Source organism: Suricata suricatta, chromosome 8 (genome assembly GCF_006229205.1).
Source record: "Suricata suricatta isolate VVHF042 chromosome 8, meerkat_22Aug2017_6uvM2_HiC, whole genome shotgun sequence".
In the NCBI taxonomy this organism is placed as follows: Eukaryota; Metazoa; Chordata; class Mammalia; order Carnivora; family Herpestidae; genus Suricata; species Suricata suricatta.
Window position 1 is genome coordinate 27,884,650 of NC_043707.1, and position 23,027 is coordinate 27,907,676.

The 23,027-nt window shown below is 39.9% G+C and overlaps 1 protein-coding gene across 6 annotated transcripts in view; it reads right to left on the minus strand.

Moving 5' to 3' along the window:
* Window positions 1-23,027, minus strand: part of GTF2I (general transcription factor IIi) — a 107,812-nt gene that overhangs the window by 48,301 nt on the left and 36,484 nt on the right. For 2 of the 6 annotated variants that reach the window (XM_029949805.1, XM_029949802.1), the window contains exons 9-11: window positions 12,308-12,385; window positions 2,932-2,988; window positions 908-964 (exon numbers count right to left, since the gene is read on the minus strand). In XM_029949805.1, coding sequence (XP_029805665.1) covers window positions 908-964; window positions 2,932-2,988; window positions 12,308-12,385 — 192 coding nt within the window. Of the gene's footprint in view, window positions 1-907; window positions 965-2,931; window positions 2,992-12,307; window positions 12,386-23,027 lie in introns of all 6 variants that reach the window. The other 4 variants (XM_029949804.1, XM_029949801.1, XM_029949806.1 and 1 more) reach the window with 2 other exon arrangements.

The window sequence follows — 23,027 nt, forward strand, 5'->3', positions numbered from 1 at the left end:
CTTCTGCAAGAAATGTTTTTCAGTTAGAAACCCTAATTCTAAAACTGAATTTGGAAAGCTTAGCCAGCATTCCAGGGATCTTAAAATCTCCCTCTACTCAGGTAGAAGTCAAATTAATGATTTTAAAAAGTTAAATTAAAAAAATACATATATAAGGAGTAAAAATGTCCAGAATAGACTCCCTTTTTATTCCAGGGGGAAAAAAAAGACACAACATGACCAGTTTATGAGAGAAATAATAATATTAAATAAGATTCAGGTACCTTACACCTGTCATCTTCCTTGGGAGAAAGCTGTAAAAATTCTTTTGGAGCTACAGAAATAGGAAGCCGTTCTGCACGGTAAGAGTTCATTCCAGACTGTGAGAATCTCAACAGCTGTGCCACAGCTAACTATTCCCGCAATGCTAAGACCGCTAGGATCCAAGGAGGCCTGGCAGGCAAACAGACAATGGAGCTCCCCCGGGTCCTTGTGGGCATAGAGAAAATCCCTCCTCTATTAATCCTATGTGGAAATATTATCCTACCTAAAAATCTGGTACCACGAAATAATATGTTTAAGAATGCAACATCATCAGAAGCCAGTCATATTTTTAAGTCTGAAACACTGACGTCATTCTTTCCATAGAGATTCTCAATATATGGCACAAGCGGCCGGGGAAAGGTGGCATTTTACAGCATGAAGAGTTTTACTTACCACTTATGTTTTCGCCCCATATGTTCTATTATGCAGTACAGTAAAAGATGTATATTACATCTTAGGACTAAAACAGTAAACCTGTTGGCTAAGAAAGCATACCCAAACAATCACCTTTGGGTTCCCAATAAGGTGCTTGAAGGGTAATATTCTCTATAACAGAGAGCAAGCAATACAAATATAGCAAATCAAAAATCCCTTTATTTCTAACCTTCTGCTGGTACTTCCATTTCTGTTCCTTCATTGCCCTCTGAAGAATGATGGCTTCCTAAAGAGAAAATAAACCACATATACTAAACCAGTAAAAACTGACATTGAAAGAAGAGAAACTAGGTAACAGTGCAAATAATTTAAAACTTATCACAACAGACACAAACTGATTAAGTCTTTCGCTGTTAATTACAACAATGTGATCTAATTCAGAAAAACATGTAACACTTCTTTTTGAAAGCACAAAAATTATTTTAAAACAGAAATAGCGTAAATTGGGGATTTACGGTTATTTACTGTAACTATAACAATATAATTACTGACAGAGGTTGGAACTGAGATCTAGAACAATTAGGTTCAAGGCACCATGCTCATCTGTCAATGACGCACACACAGAAACACAAATCAGATTAAAGTCTATCTTTGCTCACAGACTCTATTTAGTCTAGACAAGCTCCGGTTTTGCTATGAAACGTTTCCTGCTTTCCACTTTAATAACGGAGGAAGCCATGGAAACTCAATCCCCATTATTTAATCAAAGGTGTACTAAAAGGAAACTCATAAGTTAAAATTTAAGATACTACCTTTAGTCTCAAAAGCATTTTAATTCAGGTAATATAATCTGCCTGCTTCTACAAACTGGAACATAAAGCAATGTATCAGGTTAGGCAGTCACAAGGTAAACAGGCTCATCCTACCAGAGCACAAGTTTTACTCATAAATAGGAAAGAAGTAATCTACAACATTAGAGGGCCACTTAGGATTGATTACTTGCCCAAACTGCCCCAGAATATTCACCCTCTGTCCTGAAATGTCTGAGCTATGAATATGTAAAAGGCTGAAAATCACTGCCTTTGTGTATAAATATTATGTAGGAATAAGAAGAAATCACGCAAGGGAAGTAAAATCCACTCTATTTTGTCCTCCACTGATAGCTGAGCTGAATAACTGATAAGCTATCCTAAAGGTTCAGCCCCAGGACATAGGTTTTAAATACATTTTATCTTAATTTTTAGAGAGCATCTATTACACTTTCAAAAACTGCCATTCGGGGTCTAGTACTTTTTAATTTAAAATGCCATATTATGGTCAAATACTCTGGGTTTTTTTAATGCCTAGCTTTCTGATGCCATAATTGTCTTGGGATTCGTTTCCACTTACTCCTTATTATGAAAACTCACCTGAGCTCAAAATGCTAGGTAAATCTACAAATCTAGAGCCATGAATTATTTTTTAATGAACTTTTAAACTACACTTTCTCAACACAGTCCCAACCCCCGCCCCTTTAACGTTGTTAACATCTGAATGCAAGGAGTGATAGGTTCTCTGACTGTCAAGTCCAAGAAAACTTAAGATGAACGAGGTCAAAGGAATGAGAGATAATGGAGCAGAGCACAGTACTTAAAAATGCCAGGGTGGGTAAAGAGTAACAAGTTAACGTGGCTGCCCCACTCTATATTACAACAGTGCTGGTCAACAATGATTCTAAGTGTCCTCTCTGTTTTTTAATCTGAAATGAGCAAGTACATTTACATAAAACCAAAAAAAGAAATCCTACCCAAAGAATAGATAAAAGTAAAAACCATCACAAATAGCCTACAATCATCAAGTTAGGGCACTCACTCTATACAATTCCCAGAAAAGTATTTAATTAGTAAAAAGTGGTATTTCACAATCTTTCTAAAAACTAAGAATCAACATGACCTTATCTATATTTACATTCCTAACTACACAACAAAAGCCTCTCTGACTGTTCTGATATAAGGTATAAATGTGTACTTTACCTTCAATATGAAAGTGTGTCATGTACCCATTTCGAGATTCATTACTAGATTCACAAAAGGGAAAATTGGTTTTGAAAAATTGTTGCTTGTGAAGTTCATTTATGTTTAAAAAAAGGCCAATACATTTTTTTCCTTTTCCATTTAGAAAAGTAACAATACAAAATACTAAAACACAGTCTGTCCAATTTAAGAACATCACATCAGAACAGTACGTGGGAAAACAGAAGTGAAAAGGTTATACCTTGTAAAGACTTCGAAAGGGGGAGTTTGTCATCAACATCATCAGTTTCGGAAGGGCCTGCTTTGGAATACAAAGACAGTACTTCAAAAGTAATCCCAAAAATGTATTTTGGGTCACTTTAGTAAACAAACTTGGGTGAGAGATATGGAGTAATACAGCCTTTTCATGAACAAACAAACAAAAAAAGGCAAAATGGAAAAAAATGATAAAATGATGGCATCAGTTTATGGTCTTGCTGAATGGAAAAGGTGTGCGTATATAGATGTTCCAAAGAAATTTTGAAAATGACCAGACGTATGGATTGGATGGGGAGGATAGGTCTAAAATGGCAGACACGGGTTTGTCTAAACAGTACAAGGTTGGTTGCCAACAGCAAACTGCGACTTCAACTTCATACAGGTTTTCAGTGCAGGTTTATCTTACAAGGTGTACTCCTTCCTTCCTTTACAAGTATTTGCTTAAACTTTTGTCATGCTGAAGAAAACTGCAGAATCAAATTGTTACACCTTCCTGAGAATCTCTAGAATCACGTAATTGAACTACCAGTAAGCTTGAATCTCCACTGAAACAGAAACATGACAAACTAAGTTATTAATTCAGAATTCCGCCTGTCTTGCAGGTCCACAGAATTCTTTCTAATAACTTCACACTGTTCTTTCCAATTATTAACATAGGAAGTATTCTGAGTTAGCATTCACATAATGCTGTACAAATTTTGATGACGACACATTATATGTAGTATCAAGCTTTTTTAGTGATGAGAGTAATCCATCTAAAACAGAGAACAAAGCCCTGTGTTTTTAATGGGTACTTGAAAGAGAGGCCATGTATTACAATGAATACAAACCACTTCACTCTCTCTGAGTACTAACTGGATAGTGCCCTAAGACTTTTGAAAGGTATTACTAATGAAGGAGCAATTTCACAAAGCACCAAACTAAGTAAAAAAAAAAACCAAATTTCCTAGAAAATGCACAAACTGTATTTGGAATTTCAACTAAGAGCAAGATGCTGAATGAAAGACTTGAATTCAAATGCCAGATTCCCTGCTTCGCAGTCGTGTGTTCCTGGCAGAAAATACACAGAAAGTAAGTAAACTATGACTACGGCTGTTACGTGACCTCTCAGTGTAGCTTTAGCTGCTTTTTCACAACTTTGGCTTTGTGGTACTCTCAGTAATGTTCTAAAATTTTAAAAGTAACGTCCTCTTTAACACAAAGTACATTTTTGTAGGATTTTCAACGTACAGGCTTTCTATTTTTTAAATAATCTGTTTACTCTGGATTTCTAATTTTACTAATTACATTCTATTTGGAGAATTTAAGGTTATCTGTGAACAAGAATAAAGTCCATTTTTGTAAAAGGTCCATGGTTTGTAAATGTATCTGCTGGGTGCATGAGTTCTACAGGAGCACGTGCTGGCTTCTGTTTCTCAACTGCAAAATGCAAATATCCTATCTGTCATCTCGAAGTGTTCACTTGACACGAGGTCTCAGTTGTCGATGGTCACTTGTTAGAATCCCCCACACGACTGTAGATCTAAACATTATAATTGTGTCAATCGTTACTTCCATTTTAATTTTGAGGCTATATTAAAAGGTATATATGAATTAATGATGGCTATTATGAACCCAGTGAATTATAACTACCTGGATTATATAGTCTAACTTTTTATACCTATTATTTTTTCTTTTTTGGCCTCAAATCAATATTCCTAAGCTTGGTTTTTGAGCAGTTGCAACCTGCCAGGGATGCCTTCACAGATCACTAAAGGTTCACATCACCTACGGTGTACATTTCAGCTCTGTAGGTTTTAACAGCACATATTTGGGTTTTCTTTATCGTAAAATACGCAGCGTACTTCACTTTCACACTCAAAATGCTGATCGTGCCAAGACAGTCATGAAATCAAACATTCCTACTGCTCACACCTGAACACTGTCACCAGTTGTCAGTGCACTGAGATATGTCCTAGCCTGTTGTTTTTTGGTCCTAGCCAAAAATTTTGGAAGAAGACATGTCGTATGTGAAAGAATGAACTATGGGATAATTACACAATATACTATCACAAAAATACTATTAAATCTCTAAGTGACAAGTCAATCTCAAAAATTCACACTGAATGAGGGACACACAAGGAACACATACGTACCGATATATACAGTACGACACCATCTGTGCCAAACTTAAAAAACTAAGAAAATACTAGGTATAAAATGCACGGCCATGGAAATGCTCACACAGATACTTCTGTGAGAAGAGATATGCAGTAAAGGCATAAAATCTTTACTTGCAAGACAACCTTCAATTTTAAGACAATAGCTAACTCAGAGGAATAGAGAAGAAAGTAGAGGGGCACCTGGGTGCCTCAGTTGGTTACAGCGTCCGACTCTGGATTTCAGCTCAGGTCATGCTCTAAGGGTTCCTGAGATCAAGGCCCGCACAGAGCTTGCTTGGGATCCCTGCTCTCCTTTCTCTGTCCCACCCCATGCTTGTGCATGCACATACGCTTACTCTCTCAAAATAAAGAAATAAACATTAAAAAAAAAAAAAAAAAGGACATAGAAATTTGGGAGAGCCCAGAGAAGGGTGTCAATTACATGTTAATGTGTCATATACTGGTGCTTTGGGGAGTGGGGAGGGACATGATGAAATAAGAAGAGTCTATAAACCTCAGCAGACCTATGGTATATGTGTACATTTCAGTATTTCATTTAAAAAGAAAGCATTTTAGAAATACAACAATACAAGTAAGTGATCTATAAATATGTCTCACAAATTTTAGGTTTTATAAAAGAATCCTAAAACAACAGTACAGAAGGATTCCATTCATGTGAAATATAAAACCAAGTTGTTACAGGTCAGAAGAAGGGTTACCACTGGAAGGGGGTTCCCTGGAAAGAAGCCCGAGGAAGGGACTGCTAACGATGACTGCGGCGCCTAACGAAAGCACTTCCGAAAGCAGGAAAGGAGACACAGGTCCGGAGGCAGCTGGAGCCCTCAGGACTGAATCACTGCTGGGAGGAGCACACAGACACAGCAGCGAGGCTGACAGCCCACCTTAACAACGTTAACACAACTGGGAGGATACAAAGAATACTCCCCAATCATAACAGAAATGAACTGAAAATCAGTAATGGAAAAGTATCTGGAAAGTCCATAAGTATGTGGAAATTAAAACTATACACTTCTGGGGCATCTGAGTGGCTCAATCGGTTGAGTGTCCAACTTCGGCTCAGGTCATGAGATCAACAGTGTATGAGTTTGAGTCTCAAATCAGGCTTGTTGCTGTCAGCACAGAGCCCACTTCCAATCCTCCCTCTCTCTCTCTCTCTCTCTCTCTCTCTCTCTCTCTCTGCCCATCCCCTGCTCACACGCTCTCAAAAATCAAGAAACACTGAAAAACTACACACACTTCTTCCACTGTGATCTACTAACCACATATTGGATATCTCACCCCAAAAAAATACAAGAACACTAATTCAAAGGGATACAAGCACCACTATGTTTGCTGTAGCATTACTTGCATTAGCCAAATTATAGCAGCAGCCTACGTGACCATCGACTGATGAATGGATCAAGAATATGTGGAGGGCGCCTGGGTGGCTCAGTTGGTTAAGCATCCGACTTCAGCTCAGGTCATGATCTCGTGGTTCTTGAGTTGGAGACCTGCATCAGGCTCTCTACTGTCAGTGTGCAGCCTGCTTTGAATCCTGCCTCTCTCTGGCCCTCCCCTGCTTGCGCACTCTCAAAAACACATAAACATTAAAAAAAAAAAAAAAAAAGAATATGGGGAATACATGGACAATAGAATACTATCCAGCTATCAAAAGGAATAAACTCTTGCCATTTGCAACAACATGGAGGGAGCTTCCTATGTATAATGCTAAGCAAAATAAGCCAGGCAGAGAAAGACAAGTACCATCGGATTTCACTCAGAGATGAAATTTAAGAAGCAAAATATTAAGAACCAAAACAGATGAACACAGGAAAAAAAGAGTGATGAACCAAGAAAGAGACTCTATTTAAAAAAATAAATAAATAAAGGTTATTTATTTATTTTGAGAGAGAGTACAAGCAAGCAGGGGAGTGGCAGAGAGAAAAGGGAGAGAGAGAATCCCAAGCAGACTCTACAATGTCAGCACAGAGCCCGTCGCAGGGTATGACCTACTAACTGACAGATCATGACCAAATTAGTTGGTTAAGTGTCTGACTTCGGCTCAGGTCATGATCTCATGGTTCATGGGTTCGAGCCCCGTATTGGGCTCTGTGCTGACAGCTCAGAGCCTGGAGCCTGCTTCAGATTCTGTGTCTCCCTCTCTCTCTGCCCCTCCCCTGCTAGCTCTCAGTCTCTCCCTCTCTCAAAAGGAAAAAAACATTAAAAAAAGAAAAAAAAAGAGTAGGATGCTTAACCGACTGAGCCACCTGGGCGTCCCCAAGAAACAGACTCCTAACCAAAGAGAACACACTGATGGTTACAGCGGGAGGTGGCTGGGAGATGAGAGAAACAGTGGGTGGGGATGAAGGAGGGCCTCTGAAGTGATAAGCACTGGGTGCTGTATGCAGTGCTGAAGCGCTATATTGTATGTTATCTATTACTATATTTAAATTAAAATTTAAAAAATTACTACACACTTTCACAAAAACCATAGGACAAAGAGGAAATCACAAGGAAAATTAGAAAATGTTTTGAGTTGAATGACGATAAATACAAATCAAAGTTTCTGGAGATATAGCTGAACTGATGCTTAAAAGGGAAACAAGGGAAGTTAGTGGCATTATATGCTTATACTAGAAAATAACTAACTTAAATCAATGATTTAAGTTTCTATCTTAAAAAATATAAAGTAAAAAACAAAATAAAGTAAGAAAAAAGAAAGAAACTTAGGAGCAAAAATCACTGAAAGTGAAAGTTGGACCGTTCTTTTTTTTTTTTTTTTTTTTTTTGAGATAGCATGAAAGCAGGGGAGAGTGGCAGAGGGGGAGAGAGAGAATCCTAATCAAGCAGGCTCCACACTCAGTGTGGTGCCCAACATGGGGCTTGATCTCTCAACCCTGGGCTCATGCCTGAGCTGAAATCAAGAGTCGGAAGCTCAACCAACTGAGCCACCCAGGTGCCTTAGTAAAAGCTGGATCTTTGGGAAAAATGAAAAAAATTTGAGGAAGCTCTAGAACTGGACCAATGGTTCTCCACTGGTATTGACTGTGCCCCCTTCCCCCGGGAGTGAGTATGTCTGTAACACTTTCTGTCACACCTGGGGAGATGCTACTTTATCTAGTGGGTAAAAGGCCAGGGAGGCCTACTAGACATTCTACAATACATAGATAACATAAGAAAGATACCAACAACGATGCACTGTTCGCTCAAAATGTCAATATTGACAACCCTGAGAAGGCTTGAGCTAGAGCAACCAAGAAAAAAAGAAAGACACAAATCTCAAAATTGGCAGTGGAAAGGACATCACTATAGACCTTGCAAATATTAAAATTTAAAAGCCACTACTCAAAGTAGACTGGACAAATTCTCTAATAGACACAAACTGCCAAAGCTCAATCAAGAGGAAATACATAACCTGAACAATCCTATAACTATTAAAATACATTTAAAATTTAAAAATAGGGGCACCTGGGTCGCTCAGTTGGTTAAGCAACCGGCTTCGGCTCAGGTCATGATCTCACGGTTCGTGGGTTCGGCCCCGCATCGGGCTCTGTGCTGACAGCTAGCTCAGAGCCTGGAGCCTGCTTCAGATTCTGTCTCCCTCTCTCTGACCCTCCCCTACTCGCACTGTCTCTGTCTCTCAAAAATAAATAAAAAAAAACATTTAAAAAAATAATAAAATAAAATATAATAAAATTTAAAAATAGACTGAGCTTGGGGTGCCTTGGTGGCTCAGTCAGTTAAGCATCCGACTTTGGGTCAGGTCATAATCTCATTGTTCATGGATTTGAGCCCCGCATCAGGCTCTGTGCTGACAGTTCAGAGCCTAGAGCCTGCTTCAGATTCTGTGTCTCCCGCTCTCTCTCCCTCCCCTGCTCGTGCTCTGTCTCTCTATGTCTCTCGAAAATAAATAAACCTTGAAAAAATTTTTTTAAAAAGACCGAGCTTAAAAACTTTCCATTATGGACACTATAAAGTCTACGTAGCTTCACTGACAAGTTTGACCAAACAAGAACAGAATAATACCAATTCTACCAAAAAAAACCTCTTCTAATATATCACTTCCCAGTTCGTTTTATTAAGGCCAATATTATGAAAACCGAATAAATACATTTACCAGAACTCACTTAGTATCTCTTAAGAACAATCAAACATACATAAAAAGAGTACATTATAACCAAGTAGGGTTTATTACCCCAGTAATACTTGGCTGGTTTAGCATGTGAAAATTCTCAACCACCAGTTTAACACACTAAACAAGAAAACCCCATATAATCATCAAGAGACACGGATAAGACCTTCTACAAATTCAACATCCAATCATCATAAAAACTCTTCCCAAACTCTGAACACAAGAAAACTGACAAAGAGCATCTACCAAAAACCTACAGCTATCATACTGAAAGACTTGCTTCTAAAATTATGACCAGGCCAGGGACGTCTACTATCACTACTGCCATTCACTTACTGGAGGGTGCCAGACAGTGTGATTACACAAGGAAAGGAAACAGAAGAAATAACACTGTCTACGTAGAAAATCCTAAAGATTTTACCAAAAAGTTGCCAAAACCAGTAAGTCCATTTTAACTACACCACAAGATTTACAAGGTCAGTATGTGGAAATCAACTGCAATCCAATATGCTGGCCATAGCTGAAAGCTGAAATGCAAAACTACAGTAGCATTTACAGTAACACCAAAAACATTAAACACTTAGATACAAAATCTCACAAAGTGTGCACTACAGGATCTCTATGCTGAAAACAAAGCACCGATGAAAAAAATCTAGAAAAAGATAAATAGATAAGATATATAAACCATGCTCATGAGTCAGAAGAGGGGACATTAAGATACTCAAACCATATTAGCTGTATAGATTCAGCGTAATCGCTATCAAAATCCGTATAATTTTTTGAACAAATCATCAATTAAAATTTATATGAGAATATAAAGGAACTAAAATAGGCAAAATAATTTTTAAAAAGAAGAATAATTTTGTAGGACACACAACCTGAATTCAAGACTTAAGTGGATAGCCACATGCACAGTTTGAAACAAATATTTTGTATACCACACAAAAGTGAGACCTAAACTGATTGAAGACCTAAATGTAAAACTACCAATTTTTTATAAAACACAGACAAAAATCTGTGTCTTTGGGTCAAAGACTTCTTACCTATGACACTTAAGGACAATCCATACAATGCGGGGTGGGGAGTGGCAGGGATCAATAAATTTGACTTCTGCATACTGAACTATTTGCAAATCCTATCACAGAGGACTTTTATTCAGAATATACTTTTACACAGAATACACAAACTCAATTACTAAGAAAAATACCCAAATTGCATGGCTGGCTGCATGGACTAGATTTCTCGGTTTGCTAGCTCCTACCTCCTTCAACTGTACTTAATCAAGACTCTATCATTTCAAACACTCTTACCCTCTAAAACATCCGATTTCCAGCTCTTATTTCTCAGGCATCACCTGTAAATCACTCACACTCAGCCTCAAAAGGGGACATAAAAGCTTCCATACTCACAACTGAGAATAACACACTGCTAAACAGACAACACCAAAGATGAAGGCAGACTTTTTATTTTAAAAATTAAACATAATCTGTATATAAAAAAGACTATTTTATTAAAATAGTATTTATTAAATAAATTAAACTTATTAAACTAATACACATGTATTAACAGGGTACCAAGAACTACTTTTATAAAGGCTAGTTTCCAAAACTTTAACTGTTTAGAAACCCACAGAATTCTCTCAACCATCTAGCCATGTCAATTAAGTAATGTCAAAAGCAACAGTGTTCAAAACTGAAAATAATGATACTCACTATGAAACGGTTTAATGTATGTTTATAGACATTCACATGATTACAAACCAGAATAAATTGATTCATTAAACTTTTATAATGCTCCAGAACTGATGAGGGCTTGTCTTCTTAAATGAGCTACAACTGTTAGGCAAATACAAATTACAACTAAATGAGGTCCCAGGAGACAACCACTGACATGGTTAAAAAGAGTTAAGACTGACCGGACAGGTGTCGGCAAAGACGAGAACAACTAGGAACGGCGCGGACACTGCTGGTGGGAGTGTAACAGAGGACAGGCGCTGTGCAAAAACAGGGGCGGTTTCTCACAAAGTTAAATACCTACCATGCGTCCCAGCTACTCCGTGTCTAGAAATCTACTCAAGAGAAATGAAGGAATATTTCCACACAACAATTGGCACACAAAAGTTCACAGCAACTTTGTTTTTAACAGCCCCCAAAAGTAGAAACAACCAAAATGCCCATCAACAGACAAGGAGATAAACCTGTGGGATAGCCAAGCGATGGAGAAAAACTTAGCAAAACAATGGAATTAGCTACTGATACATGCGACACTGTGGGTAAGTTACAAAACGATTGTGTGGAATGAAAGAAGTCACACCCCATCCCAACAAAACAGTACATACTTTATAAGGATTCCACTTATATAAAGGTCTAAACAATGGAAACTAATCTAAAATGACAGAGAACAGATCAGTATTTGGCGGGGGAGGGCAGTGATCATAACAGAACACAAGAAAACTTGAGGGTTATAGAAACGTCATTATCTCTATCCGTAGGTTAAGAAATCAAAACTAATCAAGTTTTATACTTTAAATACTTTAATGTATTTTATGCACCTATAAAAACAAAACAGACTACAAAATATCGAAAACGCTCTTCTAAACTAAAATCCAATAATGTGTGAATGCATGCTGCATATTGTGCCAAACTACAGCCTTCAATTCCTCCCCAGTAAGCAAGCTGAAGGACAGGGAACAGTGATCAACAACAGCTAATGTTTATTAATGTCTTACCTTTTACAGATTTTTAAGATAAGGATAATGTTTACACGGGCATTTTGTGTTGCACAAATAGGGCCAAGGTTCATAAGACATCTTGTGTCTCACACTAGAAACTAGACTTGAATTCTAAATTGTGCCCCAATTTTTGCATGTCCTTTTAAGAACATTAATGGCTATCTTACATTTCTGCTTTAGATTACTTATCTCACTGGCACATTTTTGCCATCTATTTTATTGTAGTGATAAATTATAAGCACACATGCCAGTCACACAAGCAATAACAAGTATTTAAGGAATTCAGACAATTGATAAATCTGAATTTTAACTGCTGATAACTCTTGGAAAGAAAACCTGTATGAAATAGTATTACCTTGAATATTATATTGATAGTAATCAGGATCTTCTGATTCTTCCTTTACCGTCACAGCTGCCATTTCCAGGGAAATACCTAGAAAAGCAAACAAAATTATATACTTAAACTTTAGGGCATGCAGTTAGATGGTGTACGAAAATCTCTTCTGTCCTAATAATTCAGAGTAATGCATAGGTTAAGACTCTGAAAGAACAGAAGTTTGTTTGCTAAGGGACAAAAATCTGAAACGCAACCTACACAACATTGTAACTATGTCTACTTTTTCTGGGATTACTTACTGCTAACTTTTTTTCCCCAACATCCTTATCTTTGGAATTGAAGAAAATTAATCATACTCTCTCTTCACTTAACATTAAAAATGCTTTTACAGGGGCGCCCAGCTAGCTCACTCAAGAGAGCTCCTGATCTCACGGTCATGAGTTCAAGCCCCACTATGGGAGTAGAGCTTACTTAAAAACAAAAACAAGGGGCACCTGTGTGGCTCAGTAGGTTGAGCATCTGGCTTCGGCTCAGGTCATGATCTCACGGTTGTTGGTTCGAGCCCTGCATCAGGCTCTGTGCTGATATCTAGCTCACAGCCTGGAGCCTGCTTCAGATGCTGTGTCTCCCTCTCTCTCTGACCCTCCCCTGCTCATGCTGTCTCTCTCTCTTTCTCTCAAAAATAAATAGAAAACATTAAAACAAAAACTTTTACTGAAAATCACTTATAAACAGTTATAATGACTCCTCTGCAGTTAAGATGGCGTAATTTTAAACCATTTTAATATGATATATTGATTTTTTTATCCTAATAAATCCCTTTATTAACAAGGGTACAAAGTGTACCTTTCTGCACAATGTCTTGCCTACAATTAGGACAGATTGTGTGACGTGGGCCTTTGTGGCTAGACATGAAGGAGCACGTACTGTACAATTCCACGTGCAGGAAGGCCAACCACAACTGTACGGTCCTCTGATGAGCTTAATACTGAGCCGGGGCCACGTGACATGAGAAGTTTGTAATTGTTTCAATTGAAGAAAACAGCTCAAAAAGAGCTAGCCTGACACACTCAAGGACACCTGCCCCTAACGCAACAAGCAGTTGCCAATGGGAAATTGATGTGCTTCCCACGGCGGCGGCAGGGAACACGTCTGAAACCGCCCGACTCTGCAGGCCGTCTTGTTACTACGTCAGTGGGCATCAGCAAAGGGTAAGACAAAACCACAGCAAACAAAAAAGGCAGATCCACTGGGGAGTCAGACCCTCCAGGAATGAAGGTCTGGGTCACCTCACCAGGTAAAGGTCAAGAAGCTTACCACCCAAGGTCCTGACTGAAGGCAAAAGAAGAAATACGATACAATGGGTAATGGATTAGGAAGGTATGGATTTTTGTGACATGTTGTAGAAATGTGAACACTGTACATATTTTCTTCCCGGTTAGGAGCGTGTCTTTCTGTAAACACAATGTATGTGGATATATAAACTGTTCTCCCTTCTCCTCTGCACTGTTATTTTACAAAAGTTTTGTTAGGCTTCCTTTGCCGCTTAGCCTTCAGAAAAAAAGAATATTCAAATAAGCTGAGCGTGCATGTGAGACATAAATAATGCAGCTCGTGCGTGGATGCCAAGCAGGCTCCTCAAGATGGGGACAGTAACTGTGGGAACACTGGAACGCCTCATTTTGGGGAGGGGGCAAAACTGGAGGGCTCTGCAGGAAGAAAGCTACACCCTAGGAGACAGAAACACTTGTTCTTTTGCTCTAGGGAAGCCCAAACACATCGGGAGGGTGTGGATAAGCAGCCACAGGGGCAGCAGCCGGAGCGGTCTGTGAGCTGTCGTCCCAGTGCCAGAGCCCTCCCAGGCTCTGCTGGAGTCTGGACCGCAAACCAGTTTGGCTCCTTGCAGAAACTCCCCCAGGAACGCGACAGGAGGAGGCTGGGAAGCTAGAGATGAGAAACTGAACCTGCAACTTCCTTTGGCTTCTTGTCTGCATCTTGTTCCAATCAGGGTCACTCACTGTGGCACCCTCCTTCAATCTGGTGAAAGCAGACCCTTCCCATAGCAAGAACAAGACCCACCAGAAAATCCTTCCAACCCTGGCAAGACCAGGTCTAACGTGGCATCTCAGTGAGCAGGTACCATACAGAGCGGGCCCCCCCCCCCCACCTCACAAGTCAAAAATAGAGCTTTAGGAGTGGCAGCCAATTCCTTGAGCCATCACTCAGAAGATTCCTTAATACACTCCTTATTACAACATTAGTAATTAATCTTTACATTAAATCGCCTCAAGAAATATATAAAACATTAAATAAGGGGTGCCTGGGTGGCTTAGTTGGTTAGGCCTCCAACTCTTGATTTTAGCTCAGGTCACGATCTCACCATCTTGAGATCTCCCCACCCCCACCCCTCTCTCACACATGCACAATCAACACAGCTTCCCCTTCCCCAACTATTCACCCCAAGTGCCATTAGACGGCACTGAGCAAGGCCGCCAGCGGCACCGGGGAGGTTCAGGGCAGCAGAGCAGGCAGCGGAGTGAGAGGCGCACTTGCACCAGGGGCTGGGGAAACCGAGGCCAATGAGGGGGCAGGCAGGGATGCGGACAGCCCAACAAGGAAGGTCACAGGGGAGTCCGGGCCGCAGAGCAGCGCTGAGACATGTGTTAAACAGGACATGGGTCACATGAAGAAAATAGACTACAGATATTCGGGCGACAGGATTCTCGTTGGAACAGAGGGAATTATACAGGAAAAGGAGGGGGAAACCCCTTGGGATGTTAAGAGAAGAACGGAAGACATGGGCATGAAAAACTATAGACGTAAATGCATGTACGGGTATATTAATGTGTGTGTAAACTTGCACAAAGACTCCCGAGCTGAGCCCACTGGGAAGCAGTAACCTCCCGATGGCAACAGACACACCTTGCTCCAAGATACGTCTTGATATCGTTCTCCTCAGGAAAGACCCAGGGCTTCCTGGAATGGCTACTACTACGGATGGATTAGAGAAAGAGCACGAGGAAACTTGATCACCTTGTAGTGCAAGAAAGGAAGCTCTTAAAAATTATGGCGATATTTCCAGGGCACCTGGGTGACTCAGTCAGTTGTGTCCAACTCTTAATTTGGGCTCAGGTCATGATCTCATGGTTTGTGAGTTCGAGCCCCGTCATGATGACAGCGTGGGGCTTGCTTGGGATACGCTCTCTCTCTCCCCCTCTCATTCTCTCTCTCAAAATAAATAAATAAACTTAAAAAAAATGATAGGGATATTTTCAAATGACATAATGGACCAGGAAAGGACATGGGACATCTTGAAGTGGCTCCCGATAGCCAAAGAAAGTATTATTTCAAATCAAAATAAATAATAATAATGGATTGAATAAGATAGAAATACGTGAGTGTTCTCTAGCACAAATAAATTGATTTTAATTGAAAGCTTGATGAAGAATGGCATATATTTCAATAGTGTCAGAGAAACTCACGAATGTGAGATTACTACAAAGGAAAAGAATAAATTCACAGTGCAAAACTAATCACATAAATAACACTGATGGCATATAAAGGGCTGAGAGAAGTCAGCTTCCACCTGATCTGTACAAAAAGTATCACTTCTATACTTCTGCTAAAAAAAAAAAAAAAAAAAAATTAAAAATGTATCATGTGAGGGGCCCCTGGGTGGATCAGTCAGTTAAGTGGCCAACTTTGGCTCAGGTCATGATCTCACCATTTGTGGGTTCGAGCCCCACATCAGGCTCTGTGCTCACAGCTCAGAGCTGGAGCCTGTTTCAGATTCTGTGTCTTGCTCTCTCTGCCCCTCCCCCACTCGTGCTCTCTGTCTCAAAAATAAATAAACTATTTAAAAAAATGTTTTTAATGCATTATGTGAGGGGCGCCTGGGTGGCTCAGTCGGTTAAGCATCTGGCTTCAGCTCATGTCATGATCTCATGGTTTGTGGGTTCGATCCCTGCACCGGGTTCTGTGCTGACAGCTCAGAGCCTTGTGCCTCCTTCAGATTCTGTGTCTCCCTCTCTGACTCTCCCCTGCTCGTGCTGTCTCTCAAAAATAAATTTAAAAACATTTAAAAAACTTTTAAATAAATAAATGCATTGTGTGAATCCATTAGAAAAGAGTAAATACTTCCTTCAAAAGTGGCCAGGTCACAGAAGACCTGAAAAGACTGGGAAACCACTCCAGACTGAAGAAGCCGTTAACGAACACAATGGCAAAACTTGAAAAGGAACTGAAAATCAGAAGGGAGTAACTTACTGCCTTTAATGTGATAGCTGTACTGTGGCCATGTGGGACCACATCCTAGGTTGTAAGAATCATACACTATAGCACTTAGAAGAGTGACAGGGCACCATATTGGCAACTTACTGTCCAATGGAAGAGGAAAAACTTCCTCACATAGTATGTGGTTCTCTAGAAGTCTGCAACAATTTCAAAATTAACCCCTTTAAAATATTTAAGGAATTACAAATATTATTCATCTATTTCCATGGTAGCATTTCTCCAAGTGACTAGCACCCTGTCCTAGACACTCATCAGCAGACATATACGTATGACCCACTGTTTTGAATGGCAATAAGGAAGTACACTGGCAGGGCTGTCTGTAGGCTAAATGCCGTTTCTGTTAATGGGTAAAAGAATATGTGCACCTTAAAATGCAAAGAAAGGGGTGTGTGGCTGGCTCAGTTGATAGAGCATGCAACTTTTTTTTTTTTTTAATGTTTACTTATTTAATTTTGAGAGAGAGCGTGCGCCGGCACGCAGGAGCAGGGGAGGGGCAGAGAGAGAAGGAGGCACAGAATCAATCTGATACAGGCCCCAGGCTCTGAGCTGTCAGCACAGAGCCCAATCTGGGCCATGAATTCACAAACCGTGAGATCATGACCTGAGCTAAAGTTAGATGCTTAACCTACTGAGCCATCCAGGCGCCCCACGCATGCAACTCTTGATCTCAGGGTGGTGGGCTCCAGACCCGTGCTGGATATAGAGATTTCTTTAAAAAGTAATAAAATAGTAAGAAATACAAAAACAGGAAGAAATACCAAAGCATCATCCATAAGAAAGCAAGGATTTAAAGGATTTAAACCTATGACACCTGGGTAGCTCAGTCACTTGAGCATCCTTTGACTTGGGCTCAGGTCATGACCTCATGGTTTGTGAGTTCGAGCCCCCCATAGGGCTATGTGCTGACAGCATGAGATTGTCTCCTATTTCCCTCTCTCTCTACCCTGCTCACTTGTGCACACCTTCTCTTTCTCTCAAATATAAATTTCAAAAAAAAAAAAATTTTTAAACCCGTTTCTCCCAGTCCTTTGCAGAGTATGAGCAGAATGTTTGCCATCTGCTCGCTAAACTTCATCCTTCTTGGATTTTTATCTACATTTCCTTAACTAGATTTAGCATTTTCCCTTGCTTCTAAAATCTTTGATTATTTATTTTTTGTATTAGCTCTTTGTAAGACAAACACAACAACGTTTGTCCTTTGTCTTGCAAATAGCCATTCCCCTTGTCCTTGACACATTTTGGTTGACCTAGCCATCCTTAATCTTTAAGTCTTTCTTCTTAGTCAAGGGGCACCTGAGTGGCTCAGTTGGTGACCCAACTGACTTCAGCTCAGGTCATGGTCTCATGGTTCCTGAGTTCGAGCCCCGCTTCAGATTCTGTGCTGATGGCTCAGAGTCTGGAGCCTGCTTCGAATTCTGTGTGTCCCTCTCTCTCTGCCCCTCCCGTGCTCATGCTCTGTCTCTCAAAAATAAATTTTAAAATGGTTAAAAAAAAAGTTTTTTTTTAAATTATTTCCTAGTCAAGTGTATTGCTTAGAAAGCACTCAAAGGACTACGAATTTTTTTTTCCAAATGCTTTTAGTTCTAAATTTTTATTTTATCTGGAATTCTTTACAAAGTCAAGTCAAACTATCGGTATTTTGTTTTCCATTTAGAAAATGGAAAGTCAACTAGAAGTGGATTTTCTGGTGTTCTACATTCATAATCACATGTACAAGTTAATGGTTCCCTTCACTTTCTAATTACTTACACCTCATACGTGTACAAGCTTGTTCTAGAATACTTGTACGAAACGGGTGATGCAAGGACACAGGTCTGAACCAAACTGACTCTGACCTTGGAGGCCTAGGTGTCAGGTTCTCAGAATCAATAGACAATAGAAGGGCACACGTTGCCCAAGGCAGGAGGGACCACCCTTGTAACACCCAATCAGGAAAGGCCAGCTAACACCCATAACATTTCCAAGGGCAGGCCTAGAAGGCTAGTCACGCCCTACTGAGGGTCCTGGGCCTACTCTGTAATTGGTCAATACTCTAAATGTTGTGATTGGCTCCCACCAAAAGTAACGATGTGTGGTTAGAGTTACTGCCGATATTGATAGGCGATAGTGATTGGGTCATGTTACCTGTGTCACAATTTCCTGTAACTCCCCCTTCCCAAACCCGTAAAGGCCCTGCCCCCCCTTTGTTCGGGGCTCTCAGCATGGATCCACTACACCAGTCTGTGAGCCCGAGCTTAGGCCCGGCCAGCCTAAACTCATAATAAAGCCCTTTGCTTTTGCATACGTGACTCGGTCTCCCTGGTTTTGGGGGACGATATTAAAAATCTGGGCGTAACAGTGAAAAGGTGCCTCTTTATCTTACAAAGAGCGCTTCTGATGGTTCACTATGGAACACAATGATGGATGATGAATGGGGCACCTGCCTGGCTCCTCGAGGGCTAAGGGCTAAGACTTATGCTCAGGTCATGATCTCGTGGTCCGTGGGTTCCAGCCCCACCAAGGGCTCCGTGCTGACAGATTCTGTGGTCCCTTGCTCTCTGCCCCTCCCCTGCTCACACTCAGGCTCTGTCACTCTCAAAAATACATAAACATCAAAAACAATTAAACGCAATGATAAGCTGGCATTTACAATTATATATGATAGGATTTCTGTTGCTTTTTTATCATCTACTCAGATGATCTATTATCTCTGATTATTTCAGTAACACCAGAAAGGGAGTTTAGAGATGTTCTTACCTTATCCTTGCATTCCTAGGTGAATCTTGAGTCTGAAATTCACTGCACAAAGTAATTTGTTTTTAACGATTTTTTAAAGTAATCTTTCTACCTAAGGTGGGACTCGAACCTATAAGCCTGAGATCGAGAGTTGCACACTGTAACAACTGAGCAGCCAGGAGCTGCAAGATCATTTTTTAACCAACTTGAGAGGACGGGAAAAGCCCCACAAGGACAGGCCCTGCAGCAGCAGGACGCTGGGTAGGATAAAACTGACAAACAGCTTCCATCCTCTGCAGGAAATCAACCTGAAGAGGTCACTTTTTAGCAATGACACATCTTATACAATTGAAATTTCTGGACCGCACTATAGCTTATGCTCAGGTTATATAGTTTACATATACCTTCAATGTAATGGAAATGCAGTAAATGTCCAGTTTTTGTTGCCAATCACTAAAGCTAATTGTTAAATATATTCTTAGCAATTATATGATGATCTTTTAAAGTTATGGCTTTTTTTTTTTTTTTTTTTTTAGTATTTTTAAAAAATGGGGTGGCGCCTGGGTGACTCAGTCAGTTGAGAGTCCAACTTCAGGTCAGGTCATGATCTCACAGTTTGTGAGTTCGAGCACCACACTGGGTTCACTGCTGTCAGCTTGGCGGATCCTATCTCCCCTTGTCTGTGTCCTCCCCAACCCAACATATATTTTTTCCTTAAAATAAATAAAACATAAAGTTACGTATTATTCTTAAGGACGAAGTTGCTGTCATTCATAGAACCAGAGTAGCAAAATATCCTAACAATACAATTGTAATCAAATCAGGAAGAGCTGCAGGTTTTATAAATAAGCAGAACCATTTGCGCCTTAGAAATGGGACATGGGAAGAAGCAAACATTAATTAAAATATCCAAGACCACGCTCTGTTCTGAAAGGATGTGAACAGTAAAAGCAACTAAAATAAATGGCAAAAGTGGGAAAGGGAAAAATGTATTGGAGATGGTAAAAAAATGAGATCCTCCTTTTCCATATGTCAATAGAGAACAAAACCAAACTTGAGAATGACAGGAGACACAGTGTGCTGCTGGTCTAAGGCTGGCTGGGCATCTGAGTCCAAACAGGACCGAAGGGACCAAAGTACACTGGTCGCCGGCTGTCCCACAGCAGAGGCAACCCAGTGGAGAGGGGACCCAGGTGCCGGGGTGCAGCGTGTCCACACCCAGAAGGAGGAGTCAGACCCTTCCCTTTCAACAAGTTAAAACCATACAATTCAAGAAAAACGCAGTAAATAAATTCTTCGTGACCTCAAGTTAGGCAAAGATTTTAGGTTTCCTAGGGGTAACACCAAAAGTAAAAGTGATTAAAAAAAAAAAAATCTGAAAACCTGAACTGCATCAAAATCAAAACACTTAAGGGTTCAAAGGACACCGTTAACCAAACGAAAAGACAAGCCAGAGTAGAAAAATATATCTGCAAAACATTATTTCTAATTTAAAAAATCCAGGACATATTAAAGAACTCTTATAAGTAAAAAAGAAAAAGAAAGGAGAAAGAGAAAAGAATGAAATCTAGCCATTTGTGACAACATGGATGGACCCACAGGGTATTATGTTACGTGAAATAAGTCAGAAAGACAAATACCATATGATTTCACTTCTGTGTGGAATCTAAAAAGCAAAACAAATGAGCAAACAAAAACCAAACAGACTCAAACACAGAGAACAAACTGGTGGTTGCCATAGTGGAGTTGAATGGGGAGATGGGCAAAATAGATGAAAAAGATTAAAAGTACAACACTCAGTTACAAAACATATGTGTCATTGTGATAAAAAGTACAGCACAGGGAATACAGTCAATATATTATAATAAGGTTGCATGGTGACAGATGGGGACGATAATGAGGACTGTAGAGAATTATCCAACCACTATGTTGTACACCCGAAACTGGTAACGTTTTTTGTCAACTCTACTTCAATCATAATAAATAAATAGATAACCAAAAAGAAAACATAATTGAAGAATGAGCAGAAGATTTAAAACGGTATTTCATCAAAGGTAATATATGAATAGCTAATGAGCACATAAAATGATGTTCAACATTATTAGGAATATGCAATTAAATGGGGTTTTTTTTTGTGTTTTTACTGTTTCTTTTTGAAGGGGGCGGGGGCAGAGAGAGAGGGAGACACAGAATCTGAAGCAGGCTCCAGGCTCTGTCTGAACTGTTAGCAGAGAGCCAAGGTGAGGCTCAAACTCATGAACCGCAAGCTCATGACCTGAGCCAAAGTCAGACGCTTAACAGACTTGAGCCACCCAGGTGTCCCAGGAAAATGCAATCAAAACCACAATTCTAGGCCATTCTGGAAAAAGGAAAACGATAGAGACAGTAAAAAGATGAGTGATGGATGGCCAGGTGCTCGAGAAGAGAGACGGAAGAACAGGCAGAGGACAAAGGACTCTTAGAGCCGTAGTACTATTCTGTCGGATGCTATAGTGTTGCGTACTATTCATCATACATTTATCAAAACCAACAGAATGCACAAGACTGAACTCTACTGTAAACCAAGGGGTCTGGGTAATAACGGTTCATCATTTTCAATACCACTCTGATGAGGGATATTAACAGTTTGAGAGGGAAGTATTGCTGTATATGTGTGGGGGCAGAAGATATATAAAAACACCCTCTATATTTAGTGTTCAATTTCATTGTGAACTTAATAAAACTGCTCTAAAAATAAAATGCCTATTTAAAAGTGCACAAACAAAACCAAACCCCACACCCATACACAACAAGATACCACTTCATTTTCACTAGAATTGCTATAATCAAAGGAGACAATAAAATGTGTTGTTGGCCAAGATATGGAGAAAGTGAAACCTCCAGACACTGCTGCTAAGAACGTACAGACACTCAGGAAAACAATCTGACAGCTGCTTAACCTGTTAGGCACGGAGTTACCATCGAACGAGCAGTTCACTCCTGGGTATCTACCCAAGGGAAATGAAGACACTTTGTCCACACGAAGACAAATATATCAGTGTTCCTAGCCATTCCTGTTTTGCAAGACAGCCAAGAGGGGGGACAGCTTAAATGTCCAGCAATGGTTACTGGAGAAAGAAAAGGTAGCATATCCATACAATGGAGTAACATTCAGGTATAACCCTACGAAGATGATGCAGAGTAAAAGAATCAGAATACAGAACCACACATATTGTAGGATTCTACTCATAAGAAATGTCCACATAAACCGACAAAACCCAAAAAGTAGACTAATGGTGGAAACAGGGTTTCTATCCAGGCACCAGCTTCCCATTTAAGATGACAGAAATGTTCCAAAATTACACCGTGGTGATCCCTGCAAAACTCTACAGAGTTACTCAACATCACTGAATTGTATCTTAGGGCAAGTAAAGTCAACAGCACCTAAACTGTATCTCAATAAAGCTATCCAAAAATATCCATATAAAATAACACTAAAAGCACAACATTTAAAGATAAGGAATTCAGGGGTGTCCAGTAGCTCGGTTGGTTAAACACACTACTTAGGCTCAGGTCCTGAGTTTGAGCTTCACATCAAGCTCCCTGCTGTCAGCACAGAGTCCACTTTGGATCCTGTCTCCCTCCCTGTTTCTGCTGCTCCCACCCACTCCCGCTCACCCTCCCTCTAAAGTCAATGAATAAATGTTAAAAAATAAGATCCAATACAATACAAAACAACACAACAAGGAAT